The sequence below is a fragment of the Dermacentor albipictus genome, chromosome 4 (genome assembly GCF_038994185.2).
Source record: "Dermacentor albipictus isolate Rhodes 1998 colony chromosome 4, USDA_Dalb.pri_finalv2, whole genome shotgun sequence".
Lineage (NCBI taxonomy): Eukaryota > Metazoa > Arthropoda > Arachnida > Ixodida > Ixodidae > Dermacentor > Dermacentor albipictus.
In genome coordinates, this window is record NC_091824.1 from 57,130,841 (window position 1) to 57,156,236 (window position 25,396).

Sequence of the window (25,396 nt, forward strand, 5' to 3'; positions counted from 1 at the left end):
CGCGTTCCGTCGAATGTCCGTGTTTGCAGTCAGGGCGCATGTGAAACTGTGCGACGATATATACAGGGTTTGCTGCTGCTTATATGTTACACGAGTCCTTACTATAGTGAAAGACCGTTACTGACGACGGAGCTGATTCATATAGTTGTTGAATGTGTCCTTCCGCGGTTAAACGAATATGCCCGAGTTGCAGACTTAAAAAAAGAGAGAGAGAGAGAGAGTGAGTGAATGAGTGAGTGAGTGAATGAGTGAGTGAGGAGGAAGGAGAACGAAGGAAAGACAGGGAGGGCCAACGTCTTTGAGGCCGTTGCATGCAACTATTGAGACTCAGTGTGGGCTGAGCTCGCTACGTTTGCGCAGGCCGTTCTGCTGGCAGGCGCTCGGAGCCACCAGGGCCGACTCGGAAGCGGCTTGGCTTCGAGTAGCAGCGAGGAGAAACAGCAACGGTGGCGCCGCGAGGCACGCGAAAGGGGCCTGAAGGGCGACGAAAAATAAGCAGAACTTGAGAGAAATGTCGGTGGAGACGGAAGAGAAGCCCTCAACGCTGCTGCATGCGAGAGCGAAAAGGAAATAGAAAAAAGAAAAAAAAACATAGGAGGAATGAGGCAGCCGAACTCGGCCCGTCGCGTCTTTCGAGCGAAGAGGGATCCCTGGCGTGCATTGAATGAGCGCTTTTGGCTTTAGAAGGAGTGTTTATTTTTGTACTTATTCGACGAGGGGTGCCAAACAAGCAGCAGCTCTTACTCCGCTCTGCCTCGCGCGCCTCTAAACGCGCGACGTAGGGCTTAGAACCCGGCCGCCCGGGGTTTTGAGAAGGCGCTGAGGGGGCCGTCCGCGCTCGCCTCTTTTCGAGAACGACGCTCTTTACCGTGGCACTCTTTTACTCCTTATTTTTTCTTTAATATACACTTGTCTCTCCCTTTTCCTCAGGCACTGTTGGCTCAGGCGGCGAGAAAGCAGCTTCCCGGCGACGTTCAATGTATCTGTTTGCGAAAGTGTCTGTATGTTTGGCCTGCCGGGGTGTGGGCATACGAAGCGGAAGGCTCGCTTGGCTCTGAGCACCAGAAAAAAACGAAAACAAAAAGAAATTGAGGCGGGTGTGAATCGAATGCTGACTGAAAGAAAGCGCCCGAGATTCGAAAGCGAAGAGTGAGCGAGTGGGACAAGTGAGTGGGAGCTTGAAAAGGAAGGTCAGCGAGGGTGAGAGAATGAATAAAAAAAAAAGAGAGGAGAAAAGGAGAGACAGACGTAGACCTGACAAGACGAATGCCTTTTGGGGGGAGAGGGGCCATGCTAGAGTTTGGGAAGGAAAGAAAGAAAGGGACCGACAGGGGAAGTCGAGGCGTGGGAAGCAGCGGAGAGGGGGAACCCTGCATGGAGGGGCGTAGAACGGGCGAGTGGGGACCCTCGTGCCCCAAAATCTGCATACGGGGTGCCTGCCCCCTTGGGAACCCCGCAGGCCTCTTTTCGGGAATTGGTCCCCAGGAAGCGTGGGAGGGCCGGGGGAGCGCGCCGCTGCGAACTATTCATGCATAATTTTCGAGCCCAAGTAGCCGTTGAACCTGTATGGGGAAACGGCCCTCCTCTCGAGCATGTCCGTTGCGCGGCTGTCACGTGATGTCTCGATGGCTGAGTGATTGCAGATGGAAGCTGTTGATCGTGTAAGTGGACAGCGCACGTGTTTATCGGTGCAGTTTCGTCCGCCGAAAACTTGTCGACGGAAGGATAGCATCCGTTTCGGGGATTCCTGCAGCCACTGATGGACACCCATTGCTGGAAAGTACATTCCTCTGAAACGGCGGCAGTGCAGTTGTTTACGGCTGTTAGAATGTTATACAGCTGGGCCCCGGAAAACTTGCCAAATTTTGCTTTCAATAAATACTTTCTCGGCCAATGAGCAGTGCTGTTTGTGTATGGGTGCTGAGTTTAAAGCGAGACAGAACCAAGTGCAATGAGTAGTGACAGCGTATAAGTGGGTGTCTTAGAAGATGTGCGGGAACCATTTCGGGTAAAGATACTTTTTCTGCTCCCCTTCTGTGCATTTTGTACTTTCTTTAAAACGCGAGGAGTCGATTCCCGGCATTGCTTGCAACGTGGAAGTTGAGGCTGAGTGGTTGTTTATTAAGACATGTAAGGAATAGCAAGGACACTTGCACTTGGAGACGTAAATAAACGCAAAACGCGGGTGAAACTTGTTTCTCTACGTCACCTCTCGTGCACGCGCAGATACACCGCGATAAACGGCGGTAGTTGCCGCGTATGTTTTTGTTTTGCTTGTTTCTTTGGGGAGTATCATTTTGCGCGGTCCCAGCGCACGCGAGCGAAGCAGAATGAATGGCAGCCCAGCCGTTACCCAAAAACGAGCAGAGACGGCGCCGATGAATGCAAACGTCCGCATGCATATAGACGCGCAACGGGCCACGCTCTACACGCATTTATCGCGCTCCGAAGAAAGGTATACGCATCCCAATGGTCCATCAACAGTCCATGTCGGAGACCGTTCCCGCACCCGTTCGGCACAGCTCTTTCAACGTACCTCCTCGGAACAAATAAGAGAGAGAGGGGGGAGGGAGCGGAATTCGCTTTACGGCGCCTCGTTCATTCAGATTACGGTGCTTCCTGCGAGAAATCCCGCTTCGGTTCCTCGCAGGAATCCGAGATTAAGTTACAGCGCTCCGTCGAAAGCCCTCGAGTGGCACCGTTTCTTTCTTCCTCTTTCTCTTTCCCCCTCCGCCCTCTCTGGCCCCAAGCGCCAGGCGCCATCGACGACGCTCGTCGAGAGACTGATTTTTATCGCCCGTGGAGAAAAAAAAAGAGATTTCCGCCGTGGGAGATCCGATCGATGAGTTGCCATAAAAGCGCCGTAATGGCTTTTTAATGGCCGCTCGAAATACGCGTCCCGTACGTATACGCCGCCGCTGCCGCGCCTTGGCAATGCGAGAGAAAAGTTGCTGGCTGCTACCGTGGAGGGATTATACGCGAGTGGCACCCCCCCTCCCCCCCCCTCCGACCCCCTTTTCGCGGCTATCACGTCGGCAGCGAGCAGCCTTCGGGCACGGCAGGCAGGGCATTGTTTCTGCCATTGGGGCCCAAATGAACGTGATCTTTTCCCGTCACGTGCGTTTCCCGCGGCAGCTGTCCCGTGTCGAGGAGCGGCTTTGCCCGAGCCGTGCTTCCTATATGGGGGAGCGGGGGGGAGGGGCGCAACCAGCGTCAGCCGAGAAGAGAACTAGCTGGCTGAATGCTGGTGCCTCCTGGCTTTGCCGCATGACGTACAAGGGAGCGCGCACGAAACCGAAAGGGCTGTGGATGTCTCTCACTCTCTTTCTTTCTCTCGCGCGCGAATCTATACGTCTACGGCGTTTCCGTTTTCGGCATTGCGCTGACAGCTTTACGGGGCTCATTGCCGTCGAGGGTGTGGGACCCTTTCGTGGGCATGTGTGTGCGTATTCGGCAGTGATCCGCGCTCTCTTCTTCTCAAGGTCTCCACGCGGCACCACCCGTCGGAAAAAAAAAAGATTGTAGCGAATGGTCAAGTTTCGCTTTTTTTCCCCCTCCGCGGCTTGCGTCCTTATTTATGCCCTGCTTCTGAATCCGCGGAGACACGCTAATTGCACTAATGACTTCCCCCTTTTTTGACGTCGCCGGCAATGTATAGTGGGCTGTCGTCGATGGTGTGTCGAACACAGCTGGTTGTCGCGACGCTGAAGATCTTCAGTTAAGATGCGAAAAACTAGAGGGGACGCGTGTATATATACGTAATTGCTTCGAATACGTTGAGGAGGCATGGGAACTCGATATGAATCTTTCTTTCAACCGCAATGTATGGGCGTTTTTACCACTCGGACTTGCTGCAATATTTTCTGCCGTCCTATAAGCTAGCCATGCAGCGCGTAATGGTGCTCTAATGAAGGAGGCACTTACGTGCAGGCGATCGTCTGTGTGCATAAATTAGAGAAAAAAAAATGTGTTGCCATGTAAAGGGAGACGAAAGGTGCGCGCGATTCTACCACTCGGCCACGGTTACCGAGGCCATGTAAAGGGAGTCGCCACTACATGAAGTGCACAGAAACACTCGTGTGTCATGCAAAACATCGACCTTGGAAACAGATAGCGGAGCCACTGTGCTGCAACATATCGATATCCACCGTGCCAATGACTGAAAGCACGTATCACTCGTTTGCTTGAGCGTGTCGTGTTCAGCAAGCCCACGTGTGAATAATATTCAGCAGTGTCGAAGCACGAAGACTTCTCCACGAACAAACATTCTAGCGACGTTCATATGCTGATATATGATGTCGACACTATATGCTTTTCGAAAATTGCCAGTTATGTGCTGTACGTGCGACTGAACTGTCAGCGGTGAAGCACTGCACTTTCTTTGCAGTAAAAGGCTTGTATGACTTGACGGGAATTTCGTACGCGCTCCTCTGCGACCATGAAGCGTTTCTAGACCGCATTTACTCTTTTGTGTTATCACTCACGTGTGACGCGTTACGTCGTAGAAGGATGTCATGAGCATGTTTCTTCGTGAGATCATGTTTGAGTACATTTTAGTTCTGTTTTTTTTTTCATTTGTGACCGTATTCAGGGACCATTATGTGGTAATTAGAATCGGCTCTTTTAGATTAATCAAGACTATACCGATTCCTCGTAAGTGCCTTTTTCGCGGTGCGGTGAACAGAAATGGAACCAACACAATTTGTACCTTTTCAATGGAGCCGAATCGGTGGGCATAAGTCGCTGCATTTAGCGAGTTGTGCATCAAGGATAAAGTATTCGTACCGTTCGCATAATCTGGCGCTGTGGTGCAGTAAGCGACATTAAGGGAGCCGAGTGTCTGCAATTTAATCTAAGTATATACGGCGGTCTTCGTTTTGTTAAGTTGAGTCTGCCAGTTCAAAATGGCATGCCGCGAAAGTTGTGTGTATATAGGTGCGCAAGAATCAACGAACAAAATATATTCGGGAAGGCAGAAAACTATACGGAAAAAAAATTGAGTGTTAATCTAAAATGCAATGGGTGCTCTGAAAGAATCGCCACGTTCTACTTGAATGTTCCATTTGAACGTATCTTATCTTTATTTTGCGATAATAATAATAATAATAATAATAATAATAATAATAATAATAATAATAATAATAATAATAATAATAATAATAATAATAATACTTTATTGCCATCCAAAAATGCAAAACAACACGAACAGGTCGGTCTAAGCTTCACTTGGCTTTTGTGGACCTATGAACATGATATACATGGTGAAAGAAATACATAAATTGATGAGACATGTAGGACAAAAAAAGATGAATGACAAAAAATGAAAAAGAAGGACAAGATAGCATTTGGTTATTCTACTTAAAACCAAAAAAAAATTGAAGAAGTAAATATTACAATGCCAAAATGTTCTCGATGTTAACTGATTTCACCATTGCTCCTTCAATAATTCTTTCAGCGGGCTTTTCGGAGTCGCGTCAAAGATTTCATCCGGTAACTTGATAAAAATATCCGGCACATATGCACATCGTCTGGCTGCACCATACCTAGTGGCTGAATGAGGAACTAAAAACGGAAGTGTTTTCGAAGTTCCCTTGTGGTGGCATTTTTTTGTTTGAGTGCCAATTCCAATAATGTTTGACGACAACTTTTTCGATAACCAATGATTGAAAATTCAGTAGAACAAGTTCACGGAAGATGTTTGCAGCTATCACTATCGGAAAATTGTGGGCAACATTTCTGAGAATTTTTTTTATATAATCCTGGCTACCCTGCATCTCCAGCGATCCGAACAGAAGCTGAAGACTGCAATGTGGTATCTCAACACACATATAACGCAATGCATGTACAATATTTTTTTTATAGACAGGGGTGCAAAACTTTTGATAGTAAACAACAGATAAGCGAGTGATTTCTATTTTGAACAAATAAGTGATAAGTGATGTTGCGAAGATAAGCTACTGTCGAAAGATATTCCCAGATATTTGATACAATCCACTTATGGAATAGGCGCACATATACAAGAAACACAGTTCGGCTTATGTAAGTAGAGAGGCACGTTAATTACAGTAACCTTGAATGGAGAGCGAAAACAAACTAGATGTGTTTTTTCGGCGTTGGCAACAATACCATTGTTAGTGAACCAAAGCTTTACATTGTACACTTCATTTTGCAACATTTCAGTGGGCATTTTGTAAGATTCATGTTTTTCCAGTAACACAGTGTCGTCAGCATACTGTAACACCGAACAATTGGGAATTGACAAAGGAAAGTCGTTAACGAAGATGTTAAACAACCAACAATGGCGATAAAATGGACCCCTGATGAACTCCAGCTTTCCGCAACAACTTAGAACTGAAAACGCACTTATCATCAGCAGCGAATATTAATAATAACAATAATAGCCTTTATTGCAAATCATTTGATACATGTATTCCCTGGAAGGTTCTTGAGCATAACTTATGCCACAAACTAGACACTGTACCTCTATGCTATATTCAACAACACGTATGAAAACATAAAATACCAACAAAGACAGGAAATATAGCGAGAAAGATTATACATACATGTCAATCATCAAACAACGTGCATCACACAAGTACATGGATGGGCACCAAATTGTCAGTTTCACCAAACGAAAGGCGTGAATTGGACACATATTCCAATGCTCAAATCAAGCGCAATGCACACATAGACAGAAATAAGTCACCTTCATATGAGGGAAGATTTTATATCAGTTCTTTTAAAGACGTTCTTTAAGCCGGGTAAACATCGTTTCTCCAGTACATGGAGTACACTGTAAAATAATTTACACCCTAACAAGTGAAAAAGGGTGTAAATTCGCCTATAACTCACACCCTTAGGGTGTCAGTTATATAAATCACACCCTAAGGCTGTGAGTTATAGACACATTTACACCCTTTTCACTTGTAAGGGTGTAAATTATTTTACAGTGTGCGTAAAATAGTCTATAAGAGGGCCCACACCTGGAATTTGCTTGCATATATATACTGATACGACTATCGATTGAATTGTGTAGGGTTCTGTGGATCGTATCCGGCAAGATAAAATAATCGGAGGCCTTTTCTTGCTACACGTGAGATTGTACGTGCATTCGCTAGTATGCCCTTGTCAACGCTGCATTATTTCTATGGTTTGAATTTCATATCAGTAATATTTATTATAGTCCCACTACTTGTATTTCTTGCAAATTAAAGATGATGTTTACGGAATGAACGACTTCATGCACAGCAGAATCTCCGAATACTTTCTCGCAACAGACCTTTTTGATAACCCCTAGAAATATTCATTCATTCATTCATTCATTCAAATAACTTTATTCAGTGCCCTGCGATTTGGTGGGGTGGGCCTGGACCCCGCCTAGATTTCCTGGGAATATTGATAAATTTATATAAGTATTCTTGTTTCAGGTGCGCTTGCGTCTCACCCTCACGAAAGTGTATTTAGGTAGTTCAAAGAAAATGTCCATTAATACTGTACTATAAGGCCTACAGATTCGGCTGTTTGTGGCTTCAGAAATTTGGTCCACTGGTGCGATCTGTGTACCACAATTGGGCCAAAGAAATAAAAAAAACTGTTTTCTGTGATAATTCTACACCTTATACGACTAAAAAAAGTTTGTGAGGAGGCGAAGTAGTTAACTTGAAGTCAGCAGACAAAGCTACAGACTTTACTACTTTGCTACCTGAAATTATCTTTACATGGGCCTCACCTACGTGTGTTCACGGTTAATTTCAACTTTTGTTGCAGCATCTAAATCCAGTCTAAAGAATTGCATGCGCCGCCAGCTCCCGTAGGGGCCGGTATACTAATGTACATCATCAAAACACAGCAAAACAAAACAACACCCTAAAATGCAGTATCACAACAACATACGAGTATACCGCTAAGTCCAACTGCGTTGCATTTCATTTTATATAGCTTTACAGCCGCTCTTATAACTATACAGCTCCATAATACATTCCCTCCGGTCGCATCACCGCGTTCATGCTTGCCGGATGCATCGGCCATCGGTTTATACCGTAACTTCCAGAGCGCGGCGCCACCTATTGGTGCACACGCTAACTTGTATTCCCAACAAAACAGCGGGTGGGACACATTCTGTATGTCAACAGACAGCAAACAAGCGCCGCCCTCCCATCTTCCGAGTTGTTTTAGTGTTCTCCTCAACGCCACAGTCGCGCCCCCCTCCCCCACTCCTCGCAGCTCTGGTACGCATGCGCGTTATGGCGCTGTCGCACTTTGTCTTTCGTCCCGCAAAAAGAAACGAGCCATTCGGGGCCGTCCGCCCGTCGTCCCGGTTTCGTGTGTTTAAAGATTTACGCTGCCCGCCTCCAAGTGGCCACCATAGCGCGGACGTAGAGTACATAGCGCCGTGTTGCCTTCAGCAGCAGAGGGAGAGAGAGAAAAAAACATATCGGCGTGTTTCGTTTGCGTGTATGCAGGAAAAACATTCGGGCATCTGGCCGGGGCACTTTTACAAACGTCTTCTCCGAAATGGCCAGTGGGAACGCGTATGTATAGGCACAGGGTCATATAGTCGAGAGAGCGAACCAACTGCTCAAACGTTCTCAAATGGTCCCTGGGAGCAGCCGTTTCCGTTGAAAGTATGCCATGTGGCGCACCCGTGACACGAAGGGCCTCTCGGGTCGAGACCCTCCCGCCGGGCGACTTAGGGGAACTAGACAGATGAACTGCGTGCCGCCATATATCCTTCAAGAGATTCCTGGTACTGCGTCAGACATTTTTTTTTGTCGTCGTATATTTGTCTTTCTGGGGCTCCCGGAAAAAAAAAAGAAAAACAACATGCGGATACCATTGCGGATGAGATGAGATAGTATACCATTGCGGATGAGAGCCGTGGGTCCTTCAAATTGACCCCTTAAGAAAGAAAGTATAGCGAGGCAGTGCGATGGGCGGAAACGCGCGAAGTTCGCACTCAGTAAGCTCTAATCGTCGCGATAGAGTTTTTGCTGGCTACCTTCACTTCGGAGAACGCAAAACAGCAACTCTGAGCTTGTTTTTCCTTGATCTGTGTTAACCGAAAATAAGTTGTAGAGCGGTCGAAGACATAAAGCGTTCGTGACGCAATTTTTCGCCATCCTTCTTGCGAAAGGGCGGGTGACGTCCACGTTTACTTGTCTTGATCATGAGGAGATGGCTACGTTCAGCAACAATGTTACAAGTTCCATTGAAAGTTGTTTCAGATTTTTAGTGAAATCTGATAACTAAATCTCGGTCTAAACGTCTCAGGCCTAATTTAAACGTTATGGGAATGAATCTAAATGTGCTCCAGGTTCACGTATAGCCTTTTCTGTGGTTAGTTTAACCGCACATTTGGATTCATTCCCCTAACGTTTAAGTTAGGCCGAATTAACATCGCATCTTTGGCATCTGTATCGTACATTTGTGTAAGTGAAACGTTAAGTGCACCGTTATCAAATGAGAACAGAGTAATAACCGCAGTCTTAGTCGGTGCGGACTGCTGGTTGGTATTCATTTGTAGTTAGGCTGAAGCTTGTTTATAGTAGCATGAGCTAAATTGTAAGTCAACGCCGGTAAGGGTGCAGTTCCTGTCTGAGAAGATTATCATTTCTGTAAAAAGATGTCATGGCCGCGGCGGCGGCCCCATTCCGATGGAGGTGGTATGCAAAAACTCTCGTATACCGTCCTTTCCGTGCGCGTTGAAGGACAAACAAATTTGCTTGTCAAAACTAACCCATAGCCCTACACTTCAGTGTTCTTCAGGACCCACTGTTCATTTTCTGGACGCTAAATCCCACAATTCTAAAACAAGATTTATGTTCACAATCAAAGGACTTCTTTCTCTACAAAAGTAATTGGAATTTTGTGTGTTTAGCATGTATAATATATATTTCGTGGTATTCAGTCACTTAACGGATTGGCTCTTTAAGCTAAGCGTGTCTGGATTCAACATAGCCGCGTATACAGCTAGACAGGCACGTATTAGAGTTTAGCTGTATTTTTAAGAATATTAACAGAACAGCTAGTAGTTCGTCAAAATGTTTCTGAACATTTCGAAAATTTTCGGATTGGTGCCTGACGAACGAGTTTTAATCGGCCATAGATTAGAAGAAAACAAGGCAAACATACGCCACAAGCAAGTTTACCTCCTTCACGATAGGAGCATTTGGCATTATTGAACAGTTCTAGTCACTACCATAATGTGCTTTGAGATTCCTGACGTTGTCGATGGAGATGAAGAATTTGTCACCGCACTTCTTGCTTTCGTGAAATACGGTAAATCGTTATCAGTTCTTACGTTTATTGGTTCCTTAAGGACCTTAAGGAAATGGGCTTACTGAACCTCTTTCACATTACTTTTCCTTTTCCTTCAGTAGTATATGAAATACTGTTCTTTAGTGCTGAACGATAAGCCGTTAAATGCCTTGCGTTAAAGGCCTGATTAGATTTCCTTAGAGAACATTGTTTAGGGCTTTGAAGTCCGAAGTGGCTTTATTACATCTTGCTTTGTGCAATTTAGGATGTTGACATCCGTTCTTTGTATAAGTTGTGGTGTTCACACTTCATAACCTATACTGTTGCATGCGCTGCATGATACGAGACCGATAGTTTGAGTTCATCCCTGCAACATATCTTGTACGTGAACGACTTCTCTGTAATCGGAGAGGTTACTAATTTCTTAGTTCTGTGTTAGCGTTCTGTGTTTCTGTGTTTCTGTGTTCTGTGTTTGTGTGTTTCTTAGTTCTGTGTTCTGTCTTAGATTAGATACTGGCGTTACCTTTAACAGCGCATGTAGACTCGGCTTTCAGCTCTTTTATGTGTTATCTGCAATGAATCTCGCTTAGTGTGGATGAAAACAAACTTATTGATACACTTTTCAGTTCAGTCCAATCTGTCAGCGTAAGAAAGTGGTTCTTCTGGTCAATTCAGCTTTTTTGTCTAAATCAGTTTGAGTGTTAACTGAACTAAGTCGCAATCAGAAATGTTACATGATACTAAGTTAGCGTTGAGAAGTGAATTCATTTATACTTATGGTTTGAATGACACTTTGTCCTCAATTTGATTTGCATAAATTTGTAGCTGGGACATTGTAATGGTGCCCCCTCGCTACGACTTCTAGCATATTGAAAATCTGCAAGCGCATGGCTGTACCACTCTCTTTCTCTAGTATTTTTTTCTTGGTAACTGAGCGGTCAGCTTGCAGTTATATTGCGCCTCACAACCATTACGCTGTCTTCTTTTTCTTTAATTAAATGTGTGTATAGAAGAGGCCCGAATAATGCGTGATTCCTGCTACTTTTCACTTAGCCGAAGAATGCACTGCAAAGATCAGCCGGATGGAATAAATAAGGAATAAGGAATAATACACTGTGAATGAAATTATCGCGTTTTCATGTAGAGGATGGTGCCAGCTAACTTTAGCCAAGCTGTTCAACAAATATAAAACTTAAAAAAAAAAACATGGTGCGAGATACAATTATATTTATAAGACCTATGGTGTTCCGTCGTTAGACCTCTGGCGACCGAACACCGTACGTACTAAAATCGTGTGTTGCGCCTTGTTGTTGTTTTTTTTCAAATACATTTCCTTGAACAGCTTTTCTAAACCTAGCTGGGACGACCTATATAACAGAAAATTCATACCTGCACAATGTATCAAAACATACTATTTGCGCAGAAAGTAATGAGAATTTGCTAAAATTGAAATAAAAATTGGAGGGCGGTCATGGAAAGCTCACATCAAGTTCAGGTAATCGCAATCTACCATAATGTTTCTGATATTTCGTAGAATTGTTTTTTATGTTCTCAAAGCTGTATTGAAGAGATATACCGAAACCACGAATGTGGGGCTTGTTTTATTACTTATTTTTGCTTTTTAATTATGGAATCTTGGCACCGCACCAGGCCAACTACTTTCTGAAATGACTTGGCTCATCAGCGACCACAATGTAGCACAACGACGCGCTCAGTCGTTGTGGTTGTATGTCGCAATAATGAAGGAATCTACCGGTATATATGTAAGCGCTGAGCAGGACTGATAAACATAGGTAATCAAAGGAATTCCTATAAAAACAGTCTCTACGAAGCATAACTTCAAACCAGGGCTATCATCGTGGAAGTCAGTGAATTGAAAAGAACAGACAACACTGGCTCTCCTAATTGTATGTAGCACTTCGTTTATAAGTTTAAAGGAAGCAAAGCGAAGACCGCTACAGGCCAAGCCCAATTATTTTTGTTTGAAATCTTATATAGACCCATAAACGTTTTCGCTGATACGAATAATACGCGTAGCCATAAATGTCACTTTACCTACGCCATCAGTAAATGTCATACTCGATGGCTCACGTTCTGTTTTTTCCTGCTCAGTAAACTACGCCAACATGTACACACCTCATTATGTCATGTAGCTACATCCGCGCGACAAGTATGGTGGAAGCAATGTTTAGTATTTATAATATATTCATAGTACACTGTTCTATATATTTCTGTTATTACAATGAAAAACGTACGCTAGCTGGTTAATGGGGTTTTCATGTAAAACTCCCTTGAATTTCCGGCAGGTGAAGCGTTTTCGACTGTCGCTATTCTTCGCATATATCTAAATACTTTCTTGATGATGGCTTTGCCTTTCTGAAATAACCAACGAAACAAGCACTCTTAAACACCTATAATAAAGATGCTAATACCTTGTGGAAACAATCATCACATTTTTTTAGATATGCATGTTTTCTTAGCAGCAGTATACCCAAAATTAAGATACGCAATTACGAATCAAATAGATCGTTCTGTACACAGCTATACTGCCGCTATTGTCGTGAAAATGAAATCATATCTTAGGACATACATTCAACGGCCCAATGATAGATAAACAAACGAATCGGCACTTCATGTATGCTCACTGTTTTGTAAGCTGCAAATAATTAAACAATTGCTTGTGCCTTATGCTGTTCGTTATCTCCATGACAAAATAATATGTTGGAATGTACCGTCCCCCTTCACTGCCCTGCTTGCTCACAAGTGGCACAAGGCATTAAATTTTTTGAGAAGAAAAGGACAGGAATTCACCCTTCATGGTCGTTCAGCTCCCCTCCACGTAAACAAAAGTAAGCAACGGCACAAGCAATTTTAGGGCTTTTCGACACTGCCAGATTCTCCAAACCCTTCTTATGAAAATATTAAAAAGAGCAGAAAACATGGCTGCGAAGTTTCCTGTGAGCCTTTCATTATCTGATCTCTACAAATGTTGCTGTTACGCTGTGCACGACTTCCAATACACGTTTTCAATTTGATTTGTACAAACGTTGTTTTTAGTTTAGCGCGCTGTATGCCTTTCAGTGGAGATTTCTTAGAATTTCTGCACACACTGGACAGCGTTGCACGCATGCAGGACTTTCAAAAGCGGATTCACTATATAATATAGAAATGCATATGCTTGACGCTTTTTGCTGGAATTAAGGTGGTAGACACAACAGGGAAAACATCGTGTGTTTACAATGCTCAGGGGAGAACGAAAAATTAGTTGGTTAAAAAATGCCCTCCAGCCGCACTGATGTAAAACACGTACCCCTCGCATCGAGAAAGTCGGTCAGCATTCAATCGTTTCCAATGTGGAGTACTATAATATTTCGAGAGCATGAACAGTTGTAATACCACTGAACTAGAGCTAGGGCTTGAATAATTCAACTGCTTTTGTTTTGTGGCATAAAATTAGGCAATTTTTCATGGCCACCTCCACTAGGTCATCACGCTTGACTGGCGATGGCTGAATTATATATTTATTTCGCCTATGAGAACATCGGAAGCGTGAAAATTCCACGATCAGGCAGATGTAACACAATGCCCTAATGATAGCTTCACATTAGTATTGAGCAAACGAGCTATATGATCATAACGGGCGCGATCAAAAAAAAGAAAGAAAAAAGAACGATTGCCTTATCAGGCTGCTCTCATCCTTTTTATGGGAGCTCTTTTATTCTTTATATTTTATTCAGGACGTTATACGTATCGACAGAAAATTTAACCTGCAGTTAAAGAAAATAGTTACGCTGGTACTACTCACTCAAATTTATTTACAGCGTACTGGCAGTTATTCAGCTATTAAAGAACACCATATTGTATTGCGCGCTCTTAGAACATAGTCACATTATACACTCCTTATAAATGTTATAATAGTAATCTTCAAATATATCGAAATCCTGAATATCTTTCGTTATCGTGCACTACATGTGAACAATTATACTACAATACATATATTTTACGCTCCTCAGTTGACTATCATCGCTGGGATCGCCAACAAACATGACACTGGTCGCTTACGATTGTTTGTAAAACACAGTCAGTCATGAGTTAGTAATTGGCCTCGAGCGAATAACTTCACATAACGACGAGAGATGCAGGATAACAGCGTGTTACGTCTCTAATATGATCACTGCTTTACTATAGATAAGTATAGCAAACGAAACAAGCACTAATGTCCCGCAATAAACTAAACTTCTCATGGTTTTAATAGAGCTGTGGAAATACTGTACACGGCATTGTACGCTTTGTTTATGATTATTTTGCATTTTATGCTTAAGCAAGTCTGTGAAAGGCACTGTTAGAAGAAGCGGTGAAATTTATGTCCTTAGCAGTTATTTCAAACGCTGGCATCACAGTAAAAGAATGCAACCTCAACGAGCATCAACAACCTCGTGCGAAAACTGCATGCATGGCACATTTTCTACTCTCAAGCATATTATGTCGGTACATACTACACATGAACACGTAATTAAATCGCCTGCAACAGCGAAACAAGTATATGGGAGTAAGCCGTCGTTATCATTCCTTTCTGCTAGCTTAAGGAAATCGCTCGACTCCTCTGCGATCGCATAAATATGCAAAGGTGTCAGCAAATTCGGGAACAGGACTTACATTCGGCTAAATCAAGAGGGCCGTAACAGGGTATTCCGTAAGCGTCGAGCACGAAGAACATCCAGCTGCGTTCTAGTGTACTGGCCGATTAGAGTGAATGAGCGACGCACGTGAGCAACCGTATTCCACGCACCGCTGCCATGGCGCATCATCGCGGACCCTTTTTTTCTTTCTTGCCTACGCGACAAAAATGCATGGCCGCCGCCCCCAGTGTTGCTGTCGGGGCAAGCGTACCCGAGCCTTTCGTCCCGTCCCCCCAACCACCACCACCCGAAGGAGCCAACGACGGAGCCGCGTAGATCACTGTCACCGACGCCCTCAACAATGAGAACTGACATGAAAGATGTCACTGCCATTTCTTCGATTCCCGAAAAGGAAAGGAAGAGCTATCGCCTTTCTTTTTTATTCGTTATCTCCCTCTTCCCAATGCTCTTCTTCGCGATGCTGCTGCTTCGCTAGTCGTCTCCGTGTACTTTTATTTCTTTTTTCTCTCGGTCAAAAACGGGCCGCCGCTAAGCCTTCGCTTGGCTTTCCTTCGTCGGCCTTCCCCTCTTGATGCCAGGCGCGGTATCTGTTCGAGGGGTGCTCGCGTCGCTGCCTGCATCTGAAGGTGTTTGTGCGAGAGCGCGGCGGGTGTCTCTCTTTGGGAGCAAGATTTCAGGCTCAGAATGACGCCTCGGGGCGTCGTCAAAAGCGAAAGTTTGTTTCACCTCTCTCTCTTTCTCTCTCTCTCTCTCTCTCTGGGCTTTGTTCCTTCTCCTCCACAATCGGTGCGTGTCGGCCTTGGAAGACGCGGACACAAAAGATTATCCTCCTTTCTTTCGTTTTTCGTTAAAATTATTTCATTCGCTTCTTCGAACAGGAGTCATCCTAATGCTTTTAAAGCAGCCATTACGATCGAGTGAACACCGTCACATTCCGTAGAAACATTCCACGAGGTTGCTCATTTATACATTGTAGTGCGTTTAAAGACTGCCGGCTGAATTGTAACCAAAATTTACGGCCTGTAATAATAATGTAACGACGTGCTCCCATGCTTTTTCCACTATCGGCACTTCAGTGAACGCGAGTGCCTAATGTTGTTACGATGGGCTCCATGAAGTGCGTAGCAGAGCAATGGTTTCCATTGTCACAAATGATAATGGTTGTGATTATGGCCTTAAACAATGTAATCGAGCAACGAACCGTCGTGTTCATATTTGCGCGTTATTCTGGTGCTATGTCTACCGTCAGTCTGCGTGCTGACTGTTTCACGACACGAAGTGTTGCCGTTGTGCAGCCTAGGTTTTGAACCTCTCCTTTCTTCCTTACAGGAAACAGAGGCCTGTTGCTCTTGTAAAATGGGACGAAATAAGCGGATCGTACTTGAGTGGAGCTTTCGTTTTTTTTTTTGCTTAATACGAATGCTTCTTGTCTGCACAGAACTTATCGTTACAAATAAAGGCGCGGATACCTGCCGTTCGACTGACCTTATAGAGCCGCTGTCCTATATCCGTGTTTAGTTTCAGTGTCTCGAGGCTAAGTTTCAGGAGTGTGTTAGCATGCTAAGTGCTGCGCCTATGTGCACTGAATTTGTGCAACAGTACATCACAGACTCGAGGGCATATCGTTTAGTATCGTGTCTTCTCAAGTCATTTAGTGAACTTCTCTCAAGCATGAATTTCGGGAGTCACGGACGTGATCCTTTTGAAGAGTTTGGGATACGTAGTAGCACTTTGAGAAATATTTGTCTTTGTAAGTTTGGTCTCTGAACAAACACGCTTTAAGATAACGTCTTTTCGTCACGTGTTAGCCCTCTTGTTTTTAACCTCGCGCTACATTTCTCCCGGAATTAGTCAGCTGTCTAGCGACCTCTCTCAGATTTACGACCTCTGCACCGTTGTACGAAATTCATGCCTGTATCTCGCTTCTATTCGAACCGACATCAGAAGTCGCCGACAAACGCTTCGCGTATATTGGGGTAAGGGCTTGTCCTATCTTTTCTCCGTCGCCTCTGCGCTGCTGTTTTCTTTTCTTTTCTCTTTTCTTTCACTTTTTTTCCCGCGCCGCCCTATATCGCAGTCAGTGATCAAGAAACCGCGCAGTATTATTCTCAGATCCCGCATTTATATACTATACGTTTGCTACGTGTCTCGCATTCGCTGCTTCCCTGGTACACTCTCTCGTCTGTCTGTCTGTCGGCTCTGCCTCGGTACAAATCGTTCTCCGAGGCGCATCATCTAGCGCAGTCACTGCGAGTCGGAAGCGAAGAGAGAAAGAGAGAGAGAAAGGAGAGAAGAGAAGCGGCGAGCTCTTTTCCAGAATTCATTTCGATCGTATGCCCCGCAGAACTTGGGGTGACGGTAGCCCATTTCGTCTTGAAATTTCCCTTCCAGCAGTCGCTTCTGCTATCTCCACCAGCATCGTCGGCGGCGTTCGCAGGAGCGACGGCAGCAGACTTCCGACGGACGAGAGAGAAGCCGCCGCCGTGTACGCATGTACGCGCTGCCCTCTCCCTCTCCGCCTCCTTCCTCTCTCCCTCCATACACTATAATGCGCCGCCGGTGCCGACGGAGGCCGCGTTGCGGAGGCCGCTTATATTTTATGAAGGCGGATTGTAATCCCGGCACCCGCACGCCGGTATATATATGTATGCACACACACGCAGTGCCTCGCCCGCGGACGTATATACTACGCGTGGTCTGTGCGTGTGCGCACACACACACGCACACAAACACAAGCGTATACGCGCATGCACGGGCCTATGCACGGGCAGGCTAGAGGAGGCCGACTGCTTCCGCGGTCGCGCGGCGCGCGCGTGCAGGAGTGCGCCCATCCGCGGCAGTTATTATATATGCCTCTTATTAGGTATGCGCCGTACTGCGCCCGGCCGGCTCCAAAATTTCCACTCACCGCGCGCACCCGCGCGCTGCTCGTCGTCGTATGGCCGTCGTCCCAGTGTTTTACCATTAGCCGCCTGCGCACCTCTAGAGTATGCTATACTATACCGCCACCACCCCTTTCTCTTACGGGAGATTGCCTTCTTGGCTGTTTCTTTCTCCATCCTATTCCTCTGTGATGACCCCGTCGTTCTCTCGCTCGCTTTTGTGCTGTCTGTTCGTTTTTCTTTTTCTGGCCCCGGCGCAAGCAGCGGCCGGTTTTCCTGCCTCTACTGTCCCTTTTTCTTTGTTGATCTTTTTTCTTTTCGTTGCCTTTGGCGACGCGAGGGTTTTGCCGCCGACATGCATGCTCCAGCCATAAATAAGCGACCGCATGCATATGCGGTGCGCGCAGGAGCGGCGGAGGCGGCGGCGGCCTCAGGCGCGTGCGCGTCGTGTATGTATTTCATGTGGCCCGTTATTATTATGATACTCTTATTACCGCGCGATGGGCTTTGACTCTTGCGCCTCGAGGTCCCGATCGTGCCGCCGCAGACGCCGTCGCGAGGGGTCGCGCGGTGGGCCGTTTGGAAATAGTTTGAGCTGTCACGAGCATGACTATATGGGCGATACGAGCGCGCCCTTCTTTTTTTTTTTTTTGCCCATTGCGAGACTGTGTGGCGGTGATTTGCTTCCGCCTTTCCGTGCCCGTGGGCTCGCAACGCGATCGAGTCGGAGATTATCGTTCAACGTGTATATATACACAGTTGACTGAGCTTTTCGGTGTTGTTATATACTTGCGGATACGTATACGCCAGAATTGTGGAACTGTTGCTGGGTCAATTTTTTTTTCTTTCGTTCCTTCACCTTTTGCTTCGCGCATATTTATAGTGGTGGCTGTTTGGTAACGCGGAGCACGACCAGTGCGTTTGCAGATGTGTGTGCCGCACGCTACAACTGCACGCTGCAGCTTTGTTTCAATCTTTGCGTATCTGCATGCACGCAGTTATTGCTCTGTCTGTATAGCGTTTATATTTACTGCAGTGAAGTCTTTGGGATATAATGCCATTTCATTACAGTTAGAGAACAAACGTTGGGGTCAGCCAGTGTTTGATCGTAGAGACAAACTGAAAGTCACACTGACGACGAAGGTATCCGGGTACGACTCAACTCATCCCGTCTAGAATGCGGGACGTTACCGCATAAACTGAATAAAATGAGAACGCACGCCAATGGCTTCGTAAAAAGTTAAATAGAGAGAGCACTAACTATATAGACCTATGCTGAAAATACTAAGTCTAACTGTCAACATGCAAGTGTTATCATCTCGCAAAAGTGGTGGCTGACATGGTGTTCTTCATATTTGCTTAGGTAAAGGCCATGTTGTTCCTAAAACACAACCGATACTTTGTTTTACATCTCCGGTAACTCAAGATTGGTAACCACTTTTATCACGCGAACAACATCTCAGACGCCGACTGCGAAACCTGTTTGCTCCGATTTACTCACTTGCCCTGAAAAGCTGCTAAAAGCATCGCGGCTGGAAGGTGCGCAAATGTGCAAATGAGGGAAGACGAGCGATGTCAGCTGGCGTCAATACCCCTTTTCTACACGGCTGCACGTGGCAATAGGGCCTGCTACGTTCCTCCTCTATATTCGCGGTCAGGGAAATTATAAGTAACCTGCATTAAGGCCATTTGCGAAGTTAGATACAGCATTTTTGTTCTGCTTTCAGTTTTTCGAAAATTGATCCTCCTTTTTCGAGAGTGTGGTGTGGTGCCGTGTTTGTGCAGTTGTGGGATTGCACCCGTCTCTTGTTGACCCGCTTGACTCGGCGAGTTGTTTAGCTCTTTCCTGTTAGATGTGATGATTTCTTACACTCAAATATAAAACCCGGACGTTTAGAAGCGTCGCTATACAGCTTTGTGCAATTGAAAAATCGGTCGTTTGCATTTAGAAATTGAAAAGGAGGGATTGTGCGGTAATTTTGGGGGCATCGACGTTTGTCTGAACACCTGATATATATACATACATACATACATACATATATATATATATATATATATATATATATATATATATATATATATATATATATATATATATATATATATATATATATCAACAGAGTAAGAATCACGCTGTCACAGTAGGATTAACTTCGAAGAAAGGGGTATGACGTACGTTGGTATTGCGCAGTATATTAACGCGACAGCGTTGAGGGCTACTTGTCGCAGAAGATCCGGTGTCGGTTTTGGCAGCGGCGTAGTTGTCCATGAGCGAAATTCATGGTATATATTTAGGTATCGATATGCCACGCCTTGTTATATGACATGCGGTATATGCGGGCTATATTGCCACACCATTCTATAACTAAAGTTGCTCATACCTTGTCTTCCATTCTTGACAACGATATTCCCGGCAGTTTTGAACATGACAGCCCACAAACAAATGTAATGGAAACAAAGCACCGACAGCGTATGCTTTTATGTTAAATCTTCTAAGACTTTAATAATAACAGTGTGAAACCTTAACAAAAACTCTAAAACTATGCGATTTCTTTGGCGCGCCTGTGCACAACCTCCGATATCGGCCCAAGCAAAACGTCGCGTTCCTACCAGAAAGCTCGCCTTAGTGCACAGCGATCGCCGTCAGCGATTCTCGGTAAACATTACTGTTAAAATTAGCTGCAGTTACCGGGACGCGTGAGGAGCAGTCAGAGATCGGTGAATGTTATCGGCGTTCCACTCTTAAAGGCGAAGCTTAAGCGTCCTCCATCTTTTTATGACCAGCCGAAACGTCAGACATATACTGTACAATACCAACCTACGTCGTACTCTTTTCCTTTTTCGAAGATATATAATTAATTCTGCGCACAATATGCACTATTCAAATGGAAGCAGCAGCTTTCACAAGGCGCATCCACTTGAAGCGAATTTTGACGCTGCCACCTGTTTTGAGATACGCGCTGTCAGTATTTCTGTAAAAATGCACTGTTCGACTTATTATTAATATAATTTTTTAACCACACACCTTTTTTTTCCCTTGAAGCCCGATGGTTACCGGAATAGCTATGCATTTCATCGTAAACGTTTGGAATGCATATCTCGAAACGGTGTCATACTGAGAGTTCGTCGCAGGTCGATATGACTTCCAAAGTCCCCGGCTTTCATGTGTAAATTTCAACATGTACCTTTAAGTAATTAATTAAAATAAATAACGAAACCCTGCTAATTATATATATACTCATTCTAATTCCTCGTCCTAATAATGTGCGCCTCTGAGAGCAAGCCAGCTCATGAAGTAGAATAGTGCTACATACCACAAGTGATTTTTAGAGATTCGATTTAAATACGTGGTTTTAGGAGTCTGTATTAGCCGTTACGCCGGCGCTTCTTATCCCTTACTTTTTGTATAACTTGATTAATTTGGCATGCTGATCGAAACGCTGATAAAGATAACGGTTAAAAAATTACATTGTCCTCCTTTATTGTCATGGCTGTTTATGTCACTTTCGAATTCGTCGAGATGTATACGGATTAATTTGTTGGGGCGGAAAAAAACTGCTCTATCGCTATTCACAGGTGCGTAACTGTTGGTTTTCCGGCTATCATCTACAGAGATGTAAGGCGCCCTAGCAGCAGCATTGGAGCCTTAACTACTGATACTGCCGCTTCCCATTACAAGGAAATGGTTACGCCAGCACGAGGCATCGAACTTCTTTTTCGTTTTTTCTTCTTCTTCGCGTTATTGCCAGATGCTATACTGCCAGATGCTGTTGCCAGAGCAGGGAGGATGAAGATACCTGACTTTACGTTTGGAATCGCTACGCAGTATCTTCGTGACTTACTTGGCTTTCGTTTTCAGAAGGCAAGAAAAATTAAAGTTAGAGCTCGCCGGCAGAGACACTGGGGGCACCGCGTCTTTCTTGGCGGCATGCGAATGCAGCTAGGCCTCACTCGACGCGCGTAACCACGAACCGGTAGGTCGGTCGCCCGAGCTCCGGGTCGCATTCTGAGCAGCCAGCGAAGCATATGGCCGGCGCGCGCCCTCAGGTACGTTGTTTGGCGCACGGAAAGCAGCAGCAGCAGCAGCAGCCCGCGGCAGACAGCGGCACAAGCGCGTAGCTGCGACAGCGGCGTCGGCCGCCGAGGGGCGCTGCGCACATCCGGCTCTCCGCGGATGACGGCGCGCTGAGAGCGGCGCGGCGCGCCGGCGCTGCAACGGGCTGACTTCCCTCGTAAATCAGCGAGTGGCAGCAGCTTTTAAACGGGCATCTTTTTTCCACCCCCCACCCTCCCGACTACGCGCTCCCCGCCCTTGTAGCGCCGAACGTGTGTACACGCGCGACTGTTTTATCGCCCCCTTTGCCGACTGCCTCTTCACCTGTGGATGGTGGCACGGAAACGCTTGAATGGCATGCGGAGCGGCCCGCAACCCCCCACCCCCCCACCTCCCCCTAACACTTTCGCGGGCTTGTACCGCTGCCAGCTCGCGGCGCTCACGGAGTTTGATGTGCCCGCCGATCCGGCATGCGGAGCGCACGTTGAAGTCTGTGGGTGTCTGTGTGTACGTGTGTGTGCGTGTGTCTGTGTGTACGGGCGTTCCGGTACGGTCTCGTCGTGGCACGGCTGAGGGTCCGCGAAGGAACCCGTTCCGGTGGAGCCTGGACACTTGTTTCCGTTGTCCGGCAGCCTTGGTTGCGGTGTGGGTTCCCGCGGTGGAGCGCCTGTCTGTCGGCTGGCCACTTCCGAGAGGTTCTCGATGAGGCGGATGATTTGTTGTTCGAAGAGCACCGGGGGGCTGGGCGTCCGTCTGAGCTGGGCGCTTTGGCCGCTATCCTCGGTTCTTGCATGGTGGTCGGCTGGAAGTCCTTGTTTCTGCAGGTGCATAGAGAAACAGAGCGCAGTTGTAACTCGGCATTTCCATCCGTATTGCGGGAGATATCGGAAAACAACGGCAATGACTGCGAGCACTTGTGGGCTATGTGCCTGTTGTTTGCACTTCGCACAGTCTATATATCGGCGTAACCTAGGCTCTGTCTTTTCGAACGAATTAAGTAAGTGATTTTTGCAAGCATACAGACTTGCAAAAGCATCCTGGCTGGACGGGAAGGCAATCGCCGTCGCAAGCTGCTCCGCGACGTTAACGGCGGAAACGTCGTGATGTTCCTGAAAGGTGGTCTTCATCTCGTCAGTTCTAAAGTAGCAATAATGTAAACAACTCCAACATATAAATCTGGAAGGCTGAAGGCATCATGGCCAGTGTTATTTGCGCACCACTTGGAACGAGGACTGATCATCAATTGTAACCAACTGGCCCAAACCAGTATCCTTCTATGAAGGCATCAGAATATTCTGCTCTGAATTGATGCTGATATTGGATGCACTCTATGTGGTTTTTACTCTATGTTCGGCTCTGAAACCGAGATTAGGCCTTCGATGGCAGCATCACGCATCTAATTATTTCTCTAATGCACACTCTGCTTTCAGCAGCCTTGAAGTTGTGGAATGAAAGTAAAAGTTCATTCAAAGTTTCTTAATTTAGATTCTTCCGCACATTTTGCAGAATTATTTATCGCTTTGTGATTGCAAAAGTTCGTGTCCTTGTTCTTGCCGTGTGGGGTCGCGTGGATGTGCGATTCCTGTGTAAATCGCGCACATGCTTCAAGATTTGCTGAACGAAATAAAGTATAATAATTGTGAAAATGTAGGCCACTTAGCCAGTCGATTGACATCATTTAGTTCTCTAGTTATTCGCATCATATCATACTGCAACTACTGCAAGAACTGGTTCAAGGCATTCGATCAAGCGAGGCCGTATTGCAACTGTAGATTAATTTTGTCATAATGCAGCAGCATTTCTTTTGGTGTCATCTAGTTTTGCTATTGATAATTTTTGGGGGTAGATAACAGAAAAGCAACAGGCAGCAAAAATGTGTTTCTTTATTGAGATCAAACTATTGTGCACCGAATTGCATTACAGCGCAATACCAAGCTTCGCCTACATGTTACTCGTTTTTTCATTGCAATCAACAACATCACTGCATCTTAGCAAATAGAAATACAAAATAGAAAGATTTCAGTCTTTCCTGGCTGTAATCCGTATGGCTGAAACGAGGGCGTAGATATTACAGCAGTCGTAAACTATCGGCCAACGATCATGCATGATTTCATTAAAACGTGTTTTGTTGCGTTTGATACAGGAACAGGACCTGAGATATAACTGATCTATATTATAGTGATGGGCGTATGTCCGAAATTTTGAATATGAATCGAATAGTACTTGTCATTCGATTCGCATTCACTTCGAAAAGTTACTTTTCGAAACTGTGTAATATTCGTTTCATTCAATGCGCGTGGCGGATAACATCTTCTCAATAATTTTTTGCAATCTAATAAAGAATCTCTCGCTTTTAGGCAACCTGTATACGAACTTATTTTAATTTTTTATTTTGTTTTCAAATGAGAAACTATTCGGATATTGAATTCGATATTCGTCGGTCGCTTTTTTCGAATATTCTTATACGATTCGATTAGAAAATTTCACTGAATTTGAACACTAACACTATTTTACGGGCACATTATCGCCCTCATCGTAAAGTCAAAAGCAGCCGATTTTCATCTCCACATACGAGTGTAACTCTAAATTGAGGACTGCAGTTCAAACTTAACGTTGCTAAGTTTCCAATGCCCTCGTCGATTTCAGTTTTCGCGTCTGAATTACGAATAAATAAGTTATTTCGTTTGTGTGTGTGTGTGTGTGTGTGTGTGTGTGTTTGTGTGTGTGTGTGTGTTTGTGTGTGTGTGCGTGCGTGTTGTGTGTGTGTGTGTGTGTGCGTGTGTTAATCTACACATAACGAAACAAAGTGAATAGGCGTGGTGCGGAAGTGTCTCAGACTCATGCTGAACGCTTCGCCAAGTCCACCTCATTGTCCCGAGGAACAAAGAAAAAGAAATCAAAAACCGTATAAGGCTCCAGTAACATGAATTATCGGCGCTATGCAATTTCAGCTTTTTCCGAAGTGGATTCGGCATGGTACTTTTGTTGTAGCGTATCATACGTCATATGGGAGCGTATTTTATTTCTCCAGCTGATGAGTTAAACGAAACAAAGTAACCTGAAGGTATTGATCTCCATCTTCATGAACCTTAATTATATTCACTGCAGAAGGCAGAGAAGTTTCGAAGCTTTTTAGGAACTTATGTCTTCAAACAACTTTTCTCTCCAACATACGTGAAATGCCTAATCTAAGCATTCCATCTAGTCATCTCCCAACACCACTCTTGTGCCTTTGCCTTCGTTGTTTCATTCCATTAATATGAAAAGCCACTGGATATTTTCCCTCGGTGTTGCGCGCCCCGCCCAAGCCAACTTCTTGTGCCAGACTTTAGAGATGATACCATTCAGATCACATAATGTTTTTATTTCCCTAGCTACTTCTTAACGTAACGTGCGTTATTTTTTTTCTTTCAATGGCTGGCTACTCAGTCCTCAGTTGGCTACAAGCTTTTTCATCTTACATCCTGTATTGCACAACATGTCTAAGAGCTCGCAGGACTGATGGCTGGCATAAGCGTGGACTGCTCCAGCCACGATGACCCAATTCAAGAACATGTGTGGGT

At 45.2% G+C, this 25,396-nt stretch overlaps 1 protein-coding gene across 1 annotated transcript in view; it reads right to left on the minus strand.

Moving 5' to 3' along the window:
* Positions 1 to 327: 327 nt before the first annotated feature.
* LOC139059531 (uncharacterized) overlaps positions 328 to 25,396 on the minus strand; it is a 41,249-nt gene continuing 16,180 nt past the window's right edge. Inside the window, exons 3-4 of the mRNA XM_070537951.1 lie at positions 22,371 to 22,651; positions 328 to 547 (exon numbers count right to left, since the gene is read on the minus strand). Coding sequence (XP_070394052.1) covers positions 328 to 547; positions 22,371 to 22,651 — 501 coding nt within the window. The remainder of the gene's footprint in view (positions 548 to 22,370; positions 22,652 to 25,396) is intronic.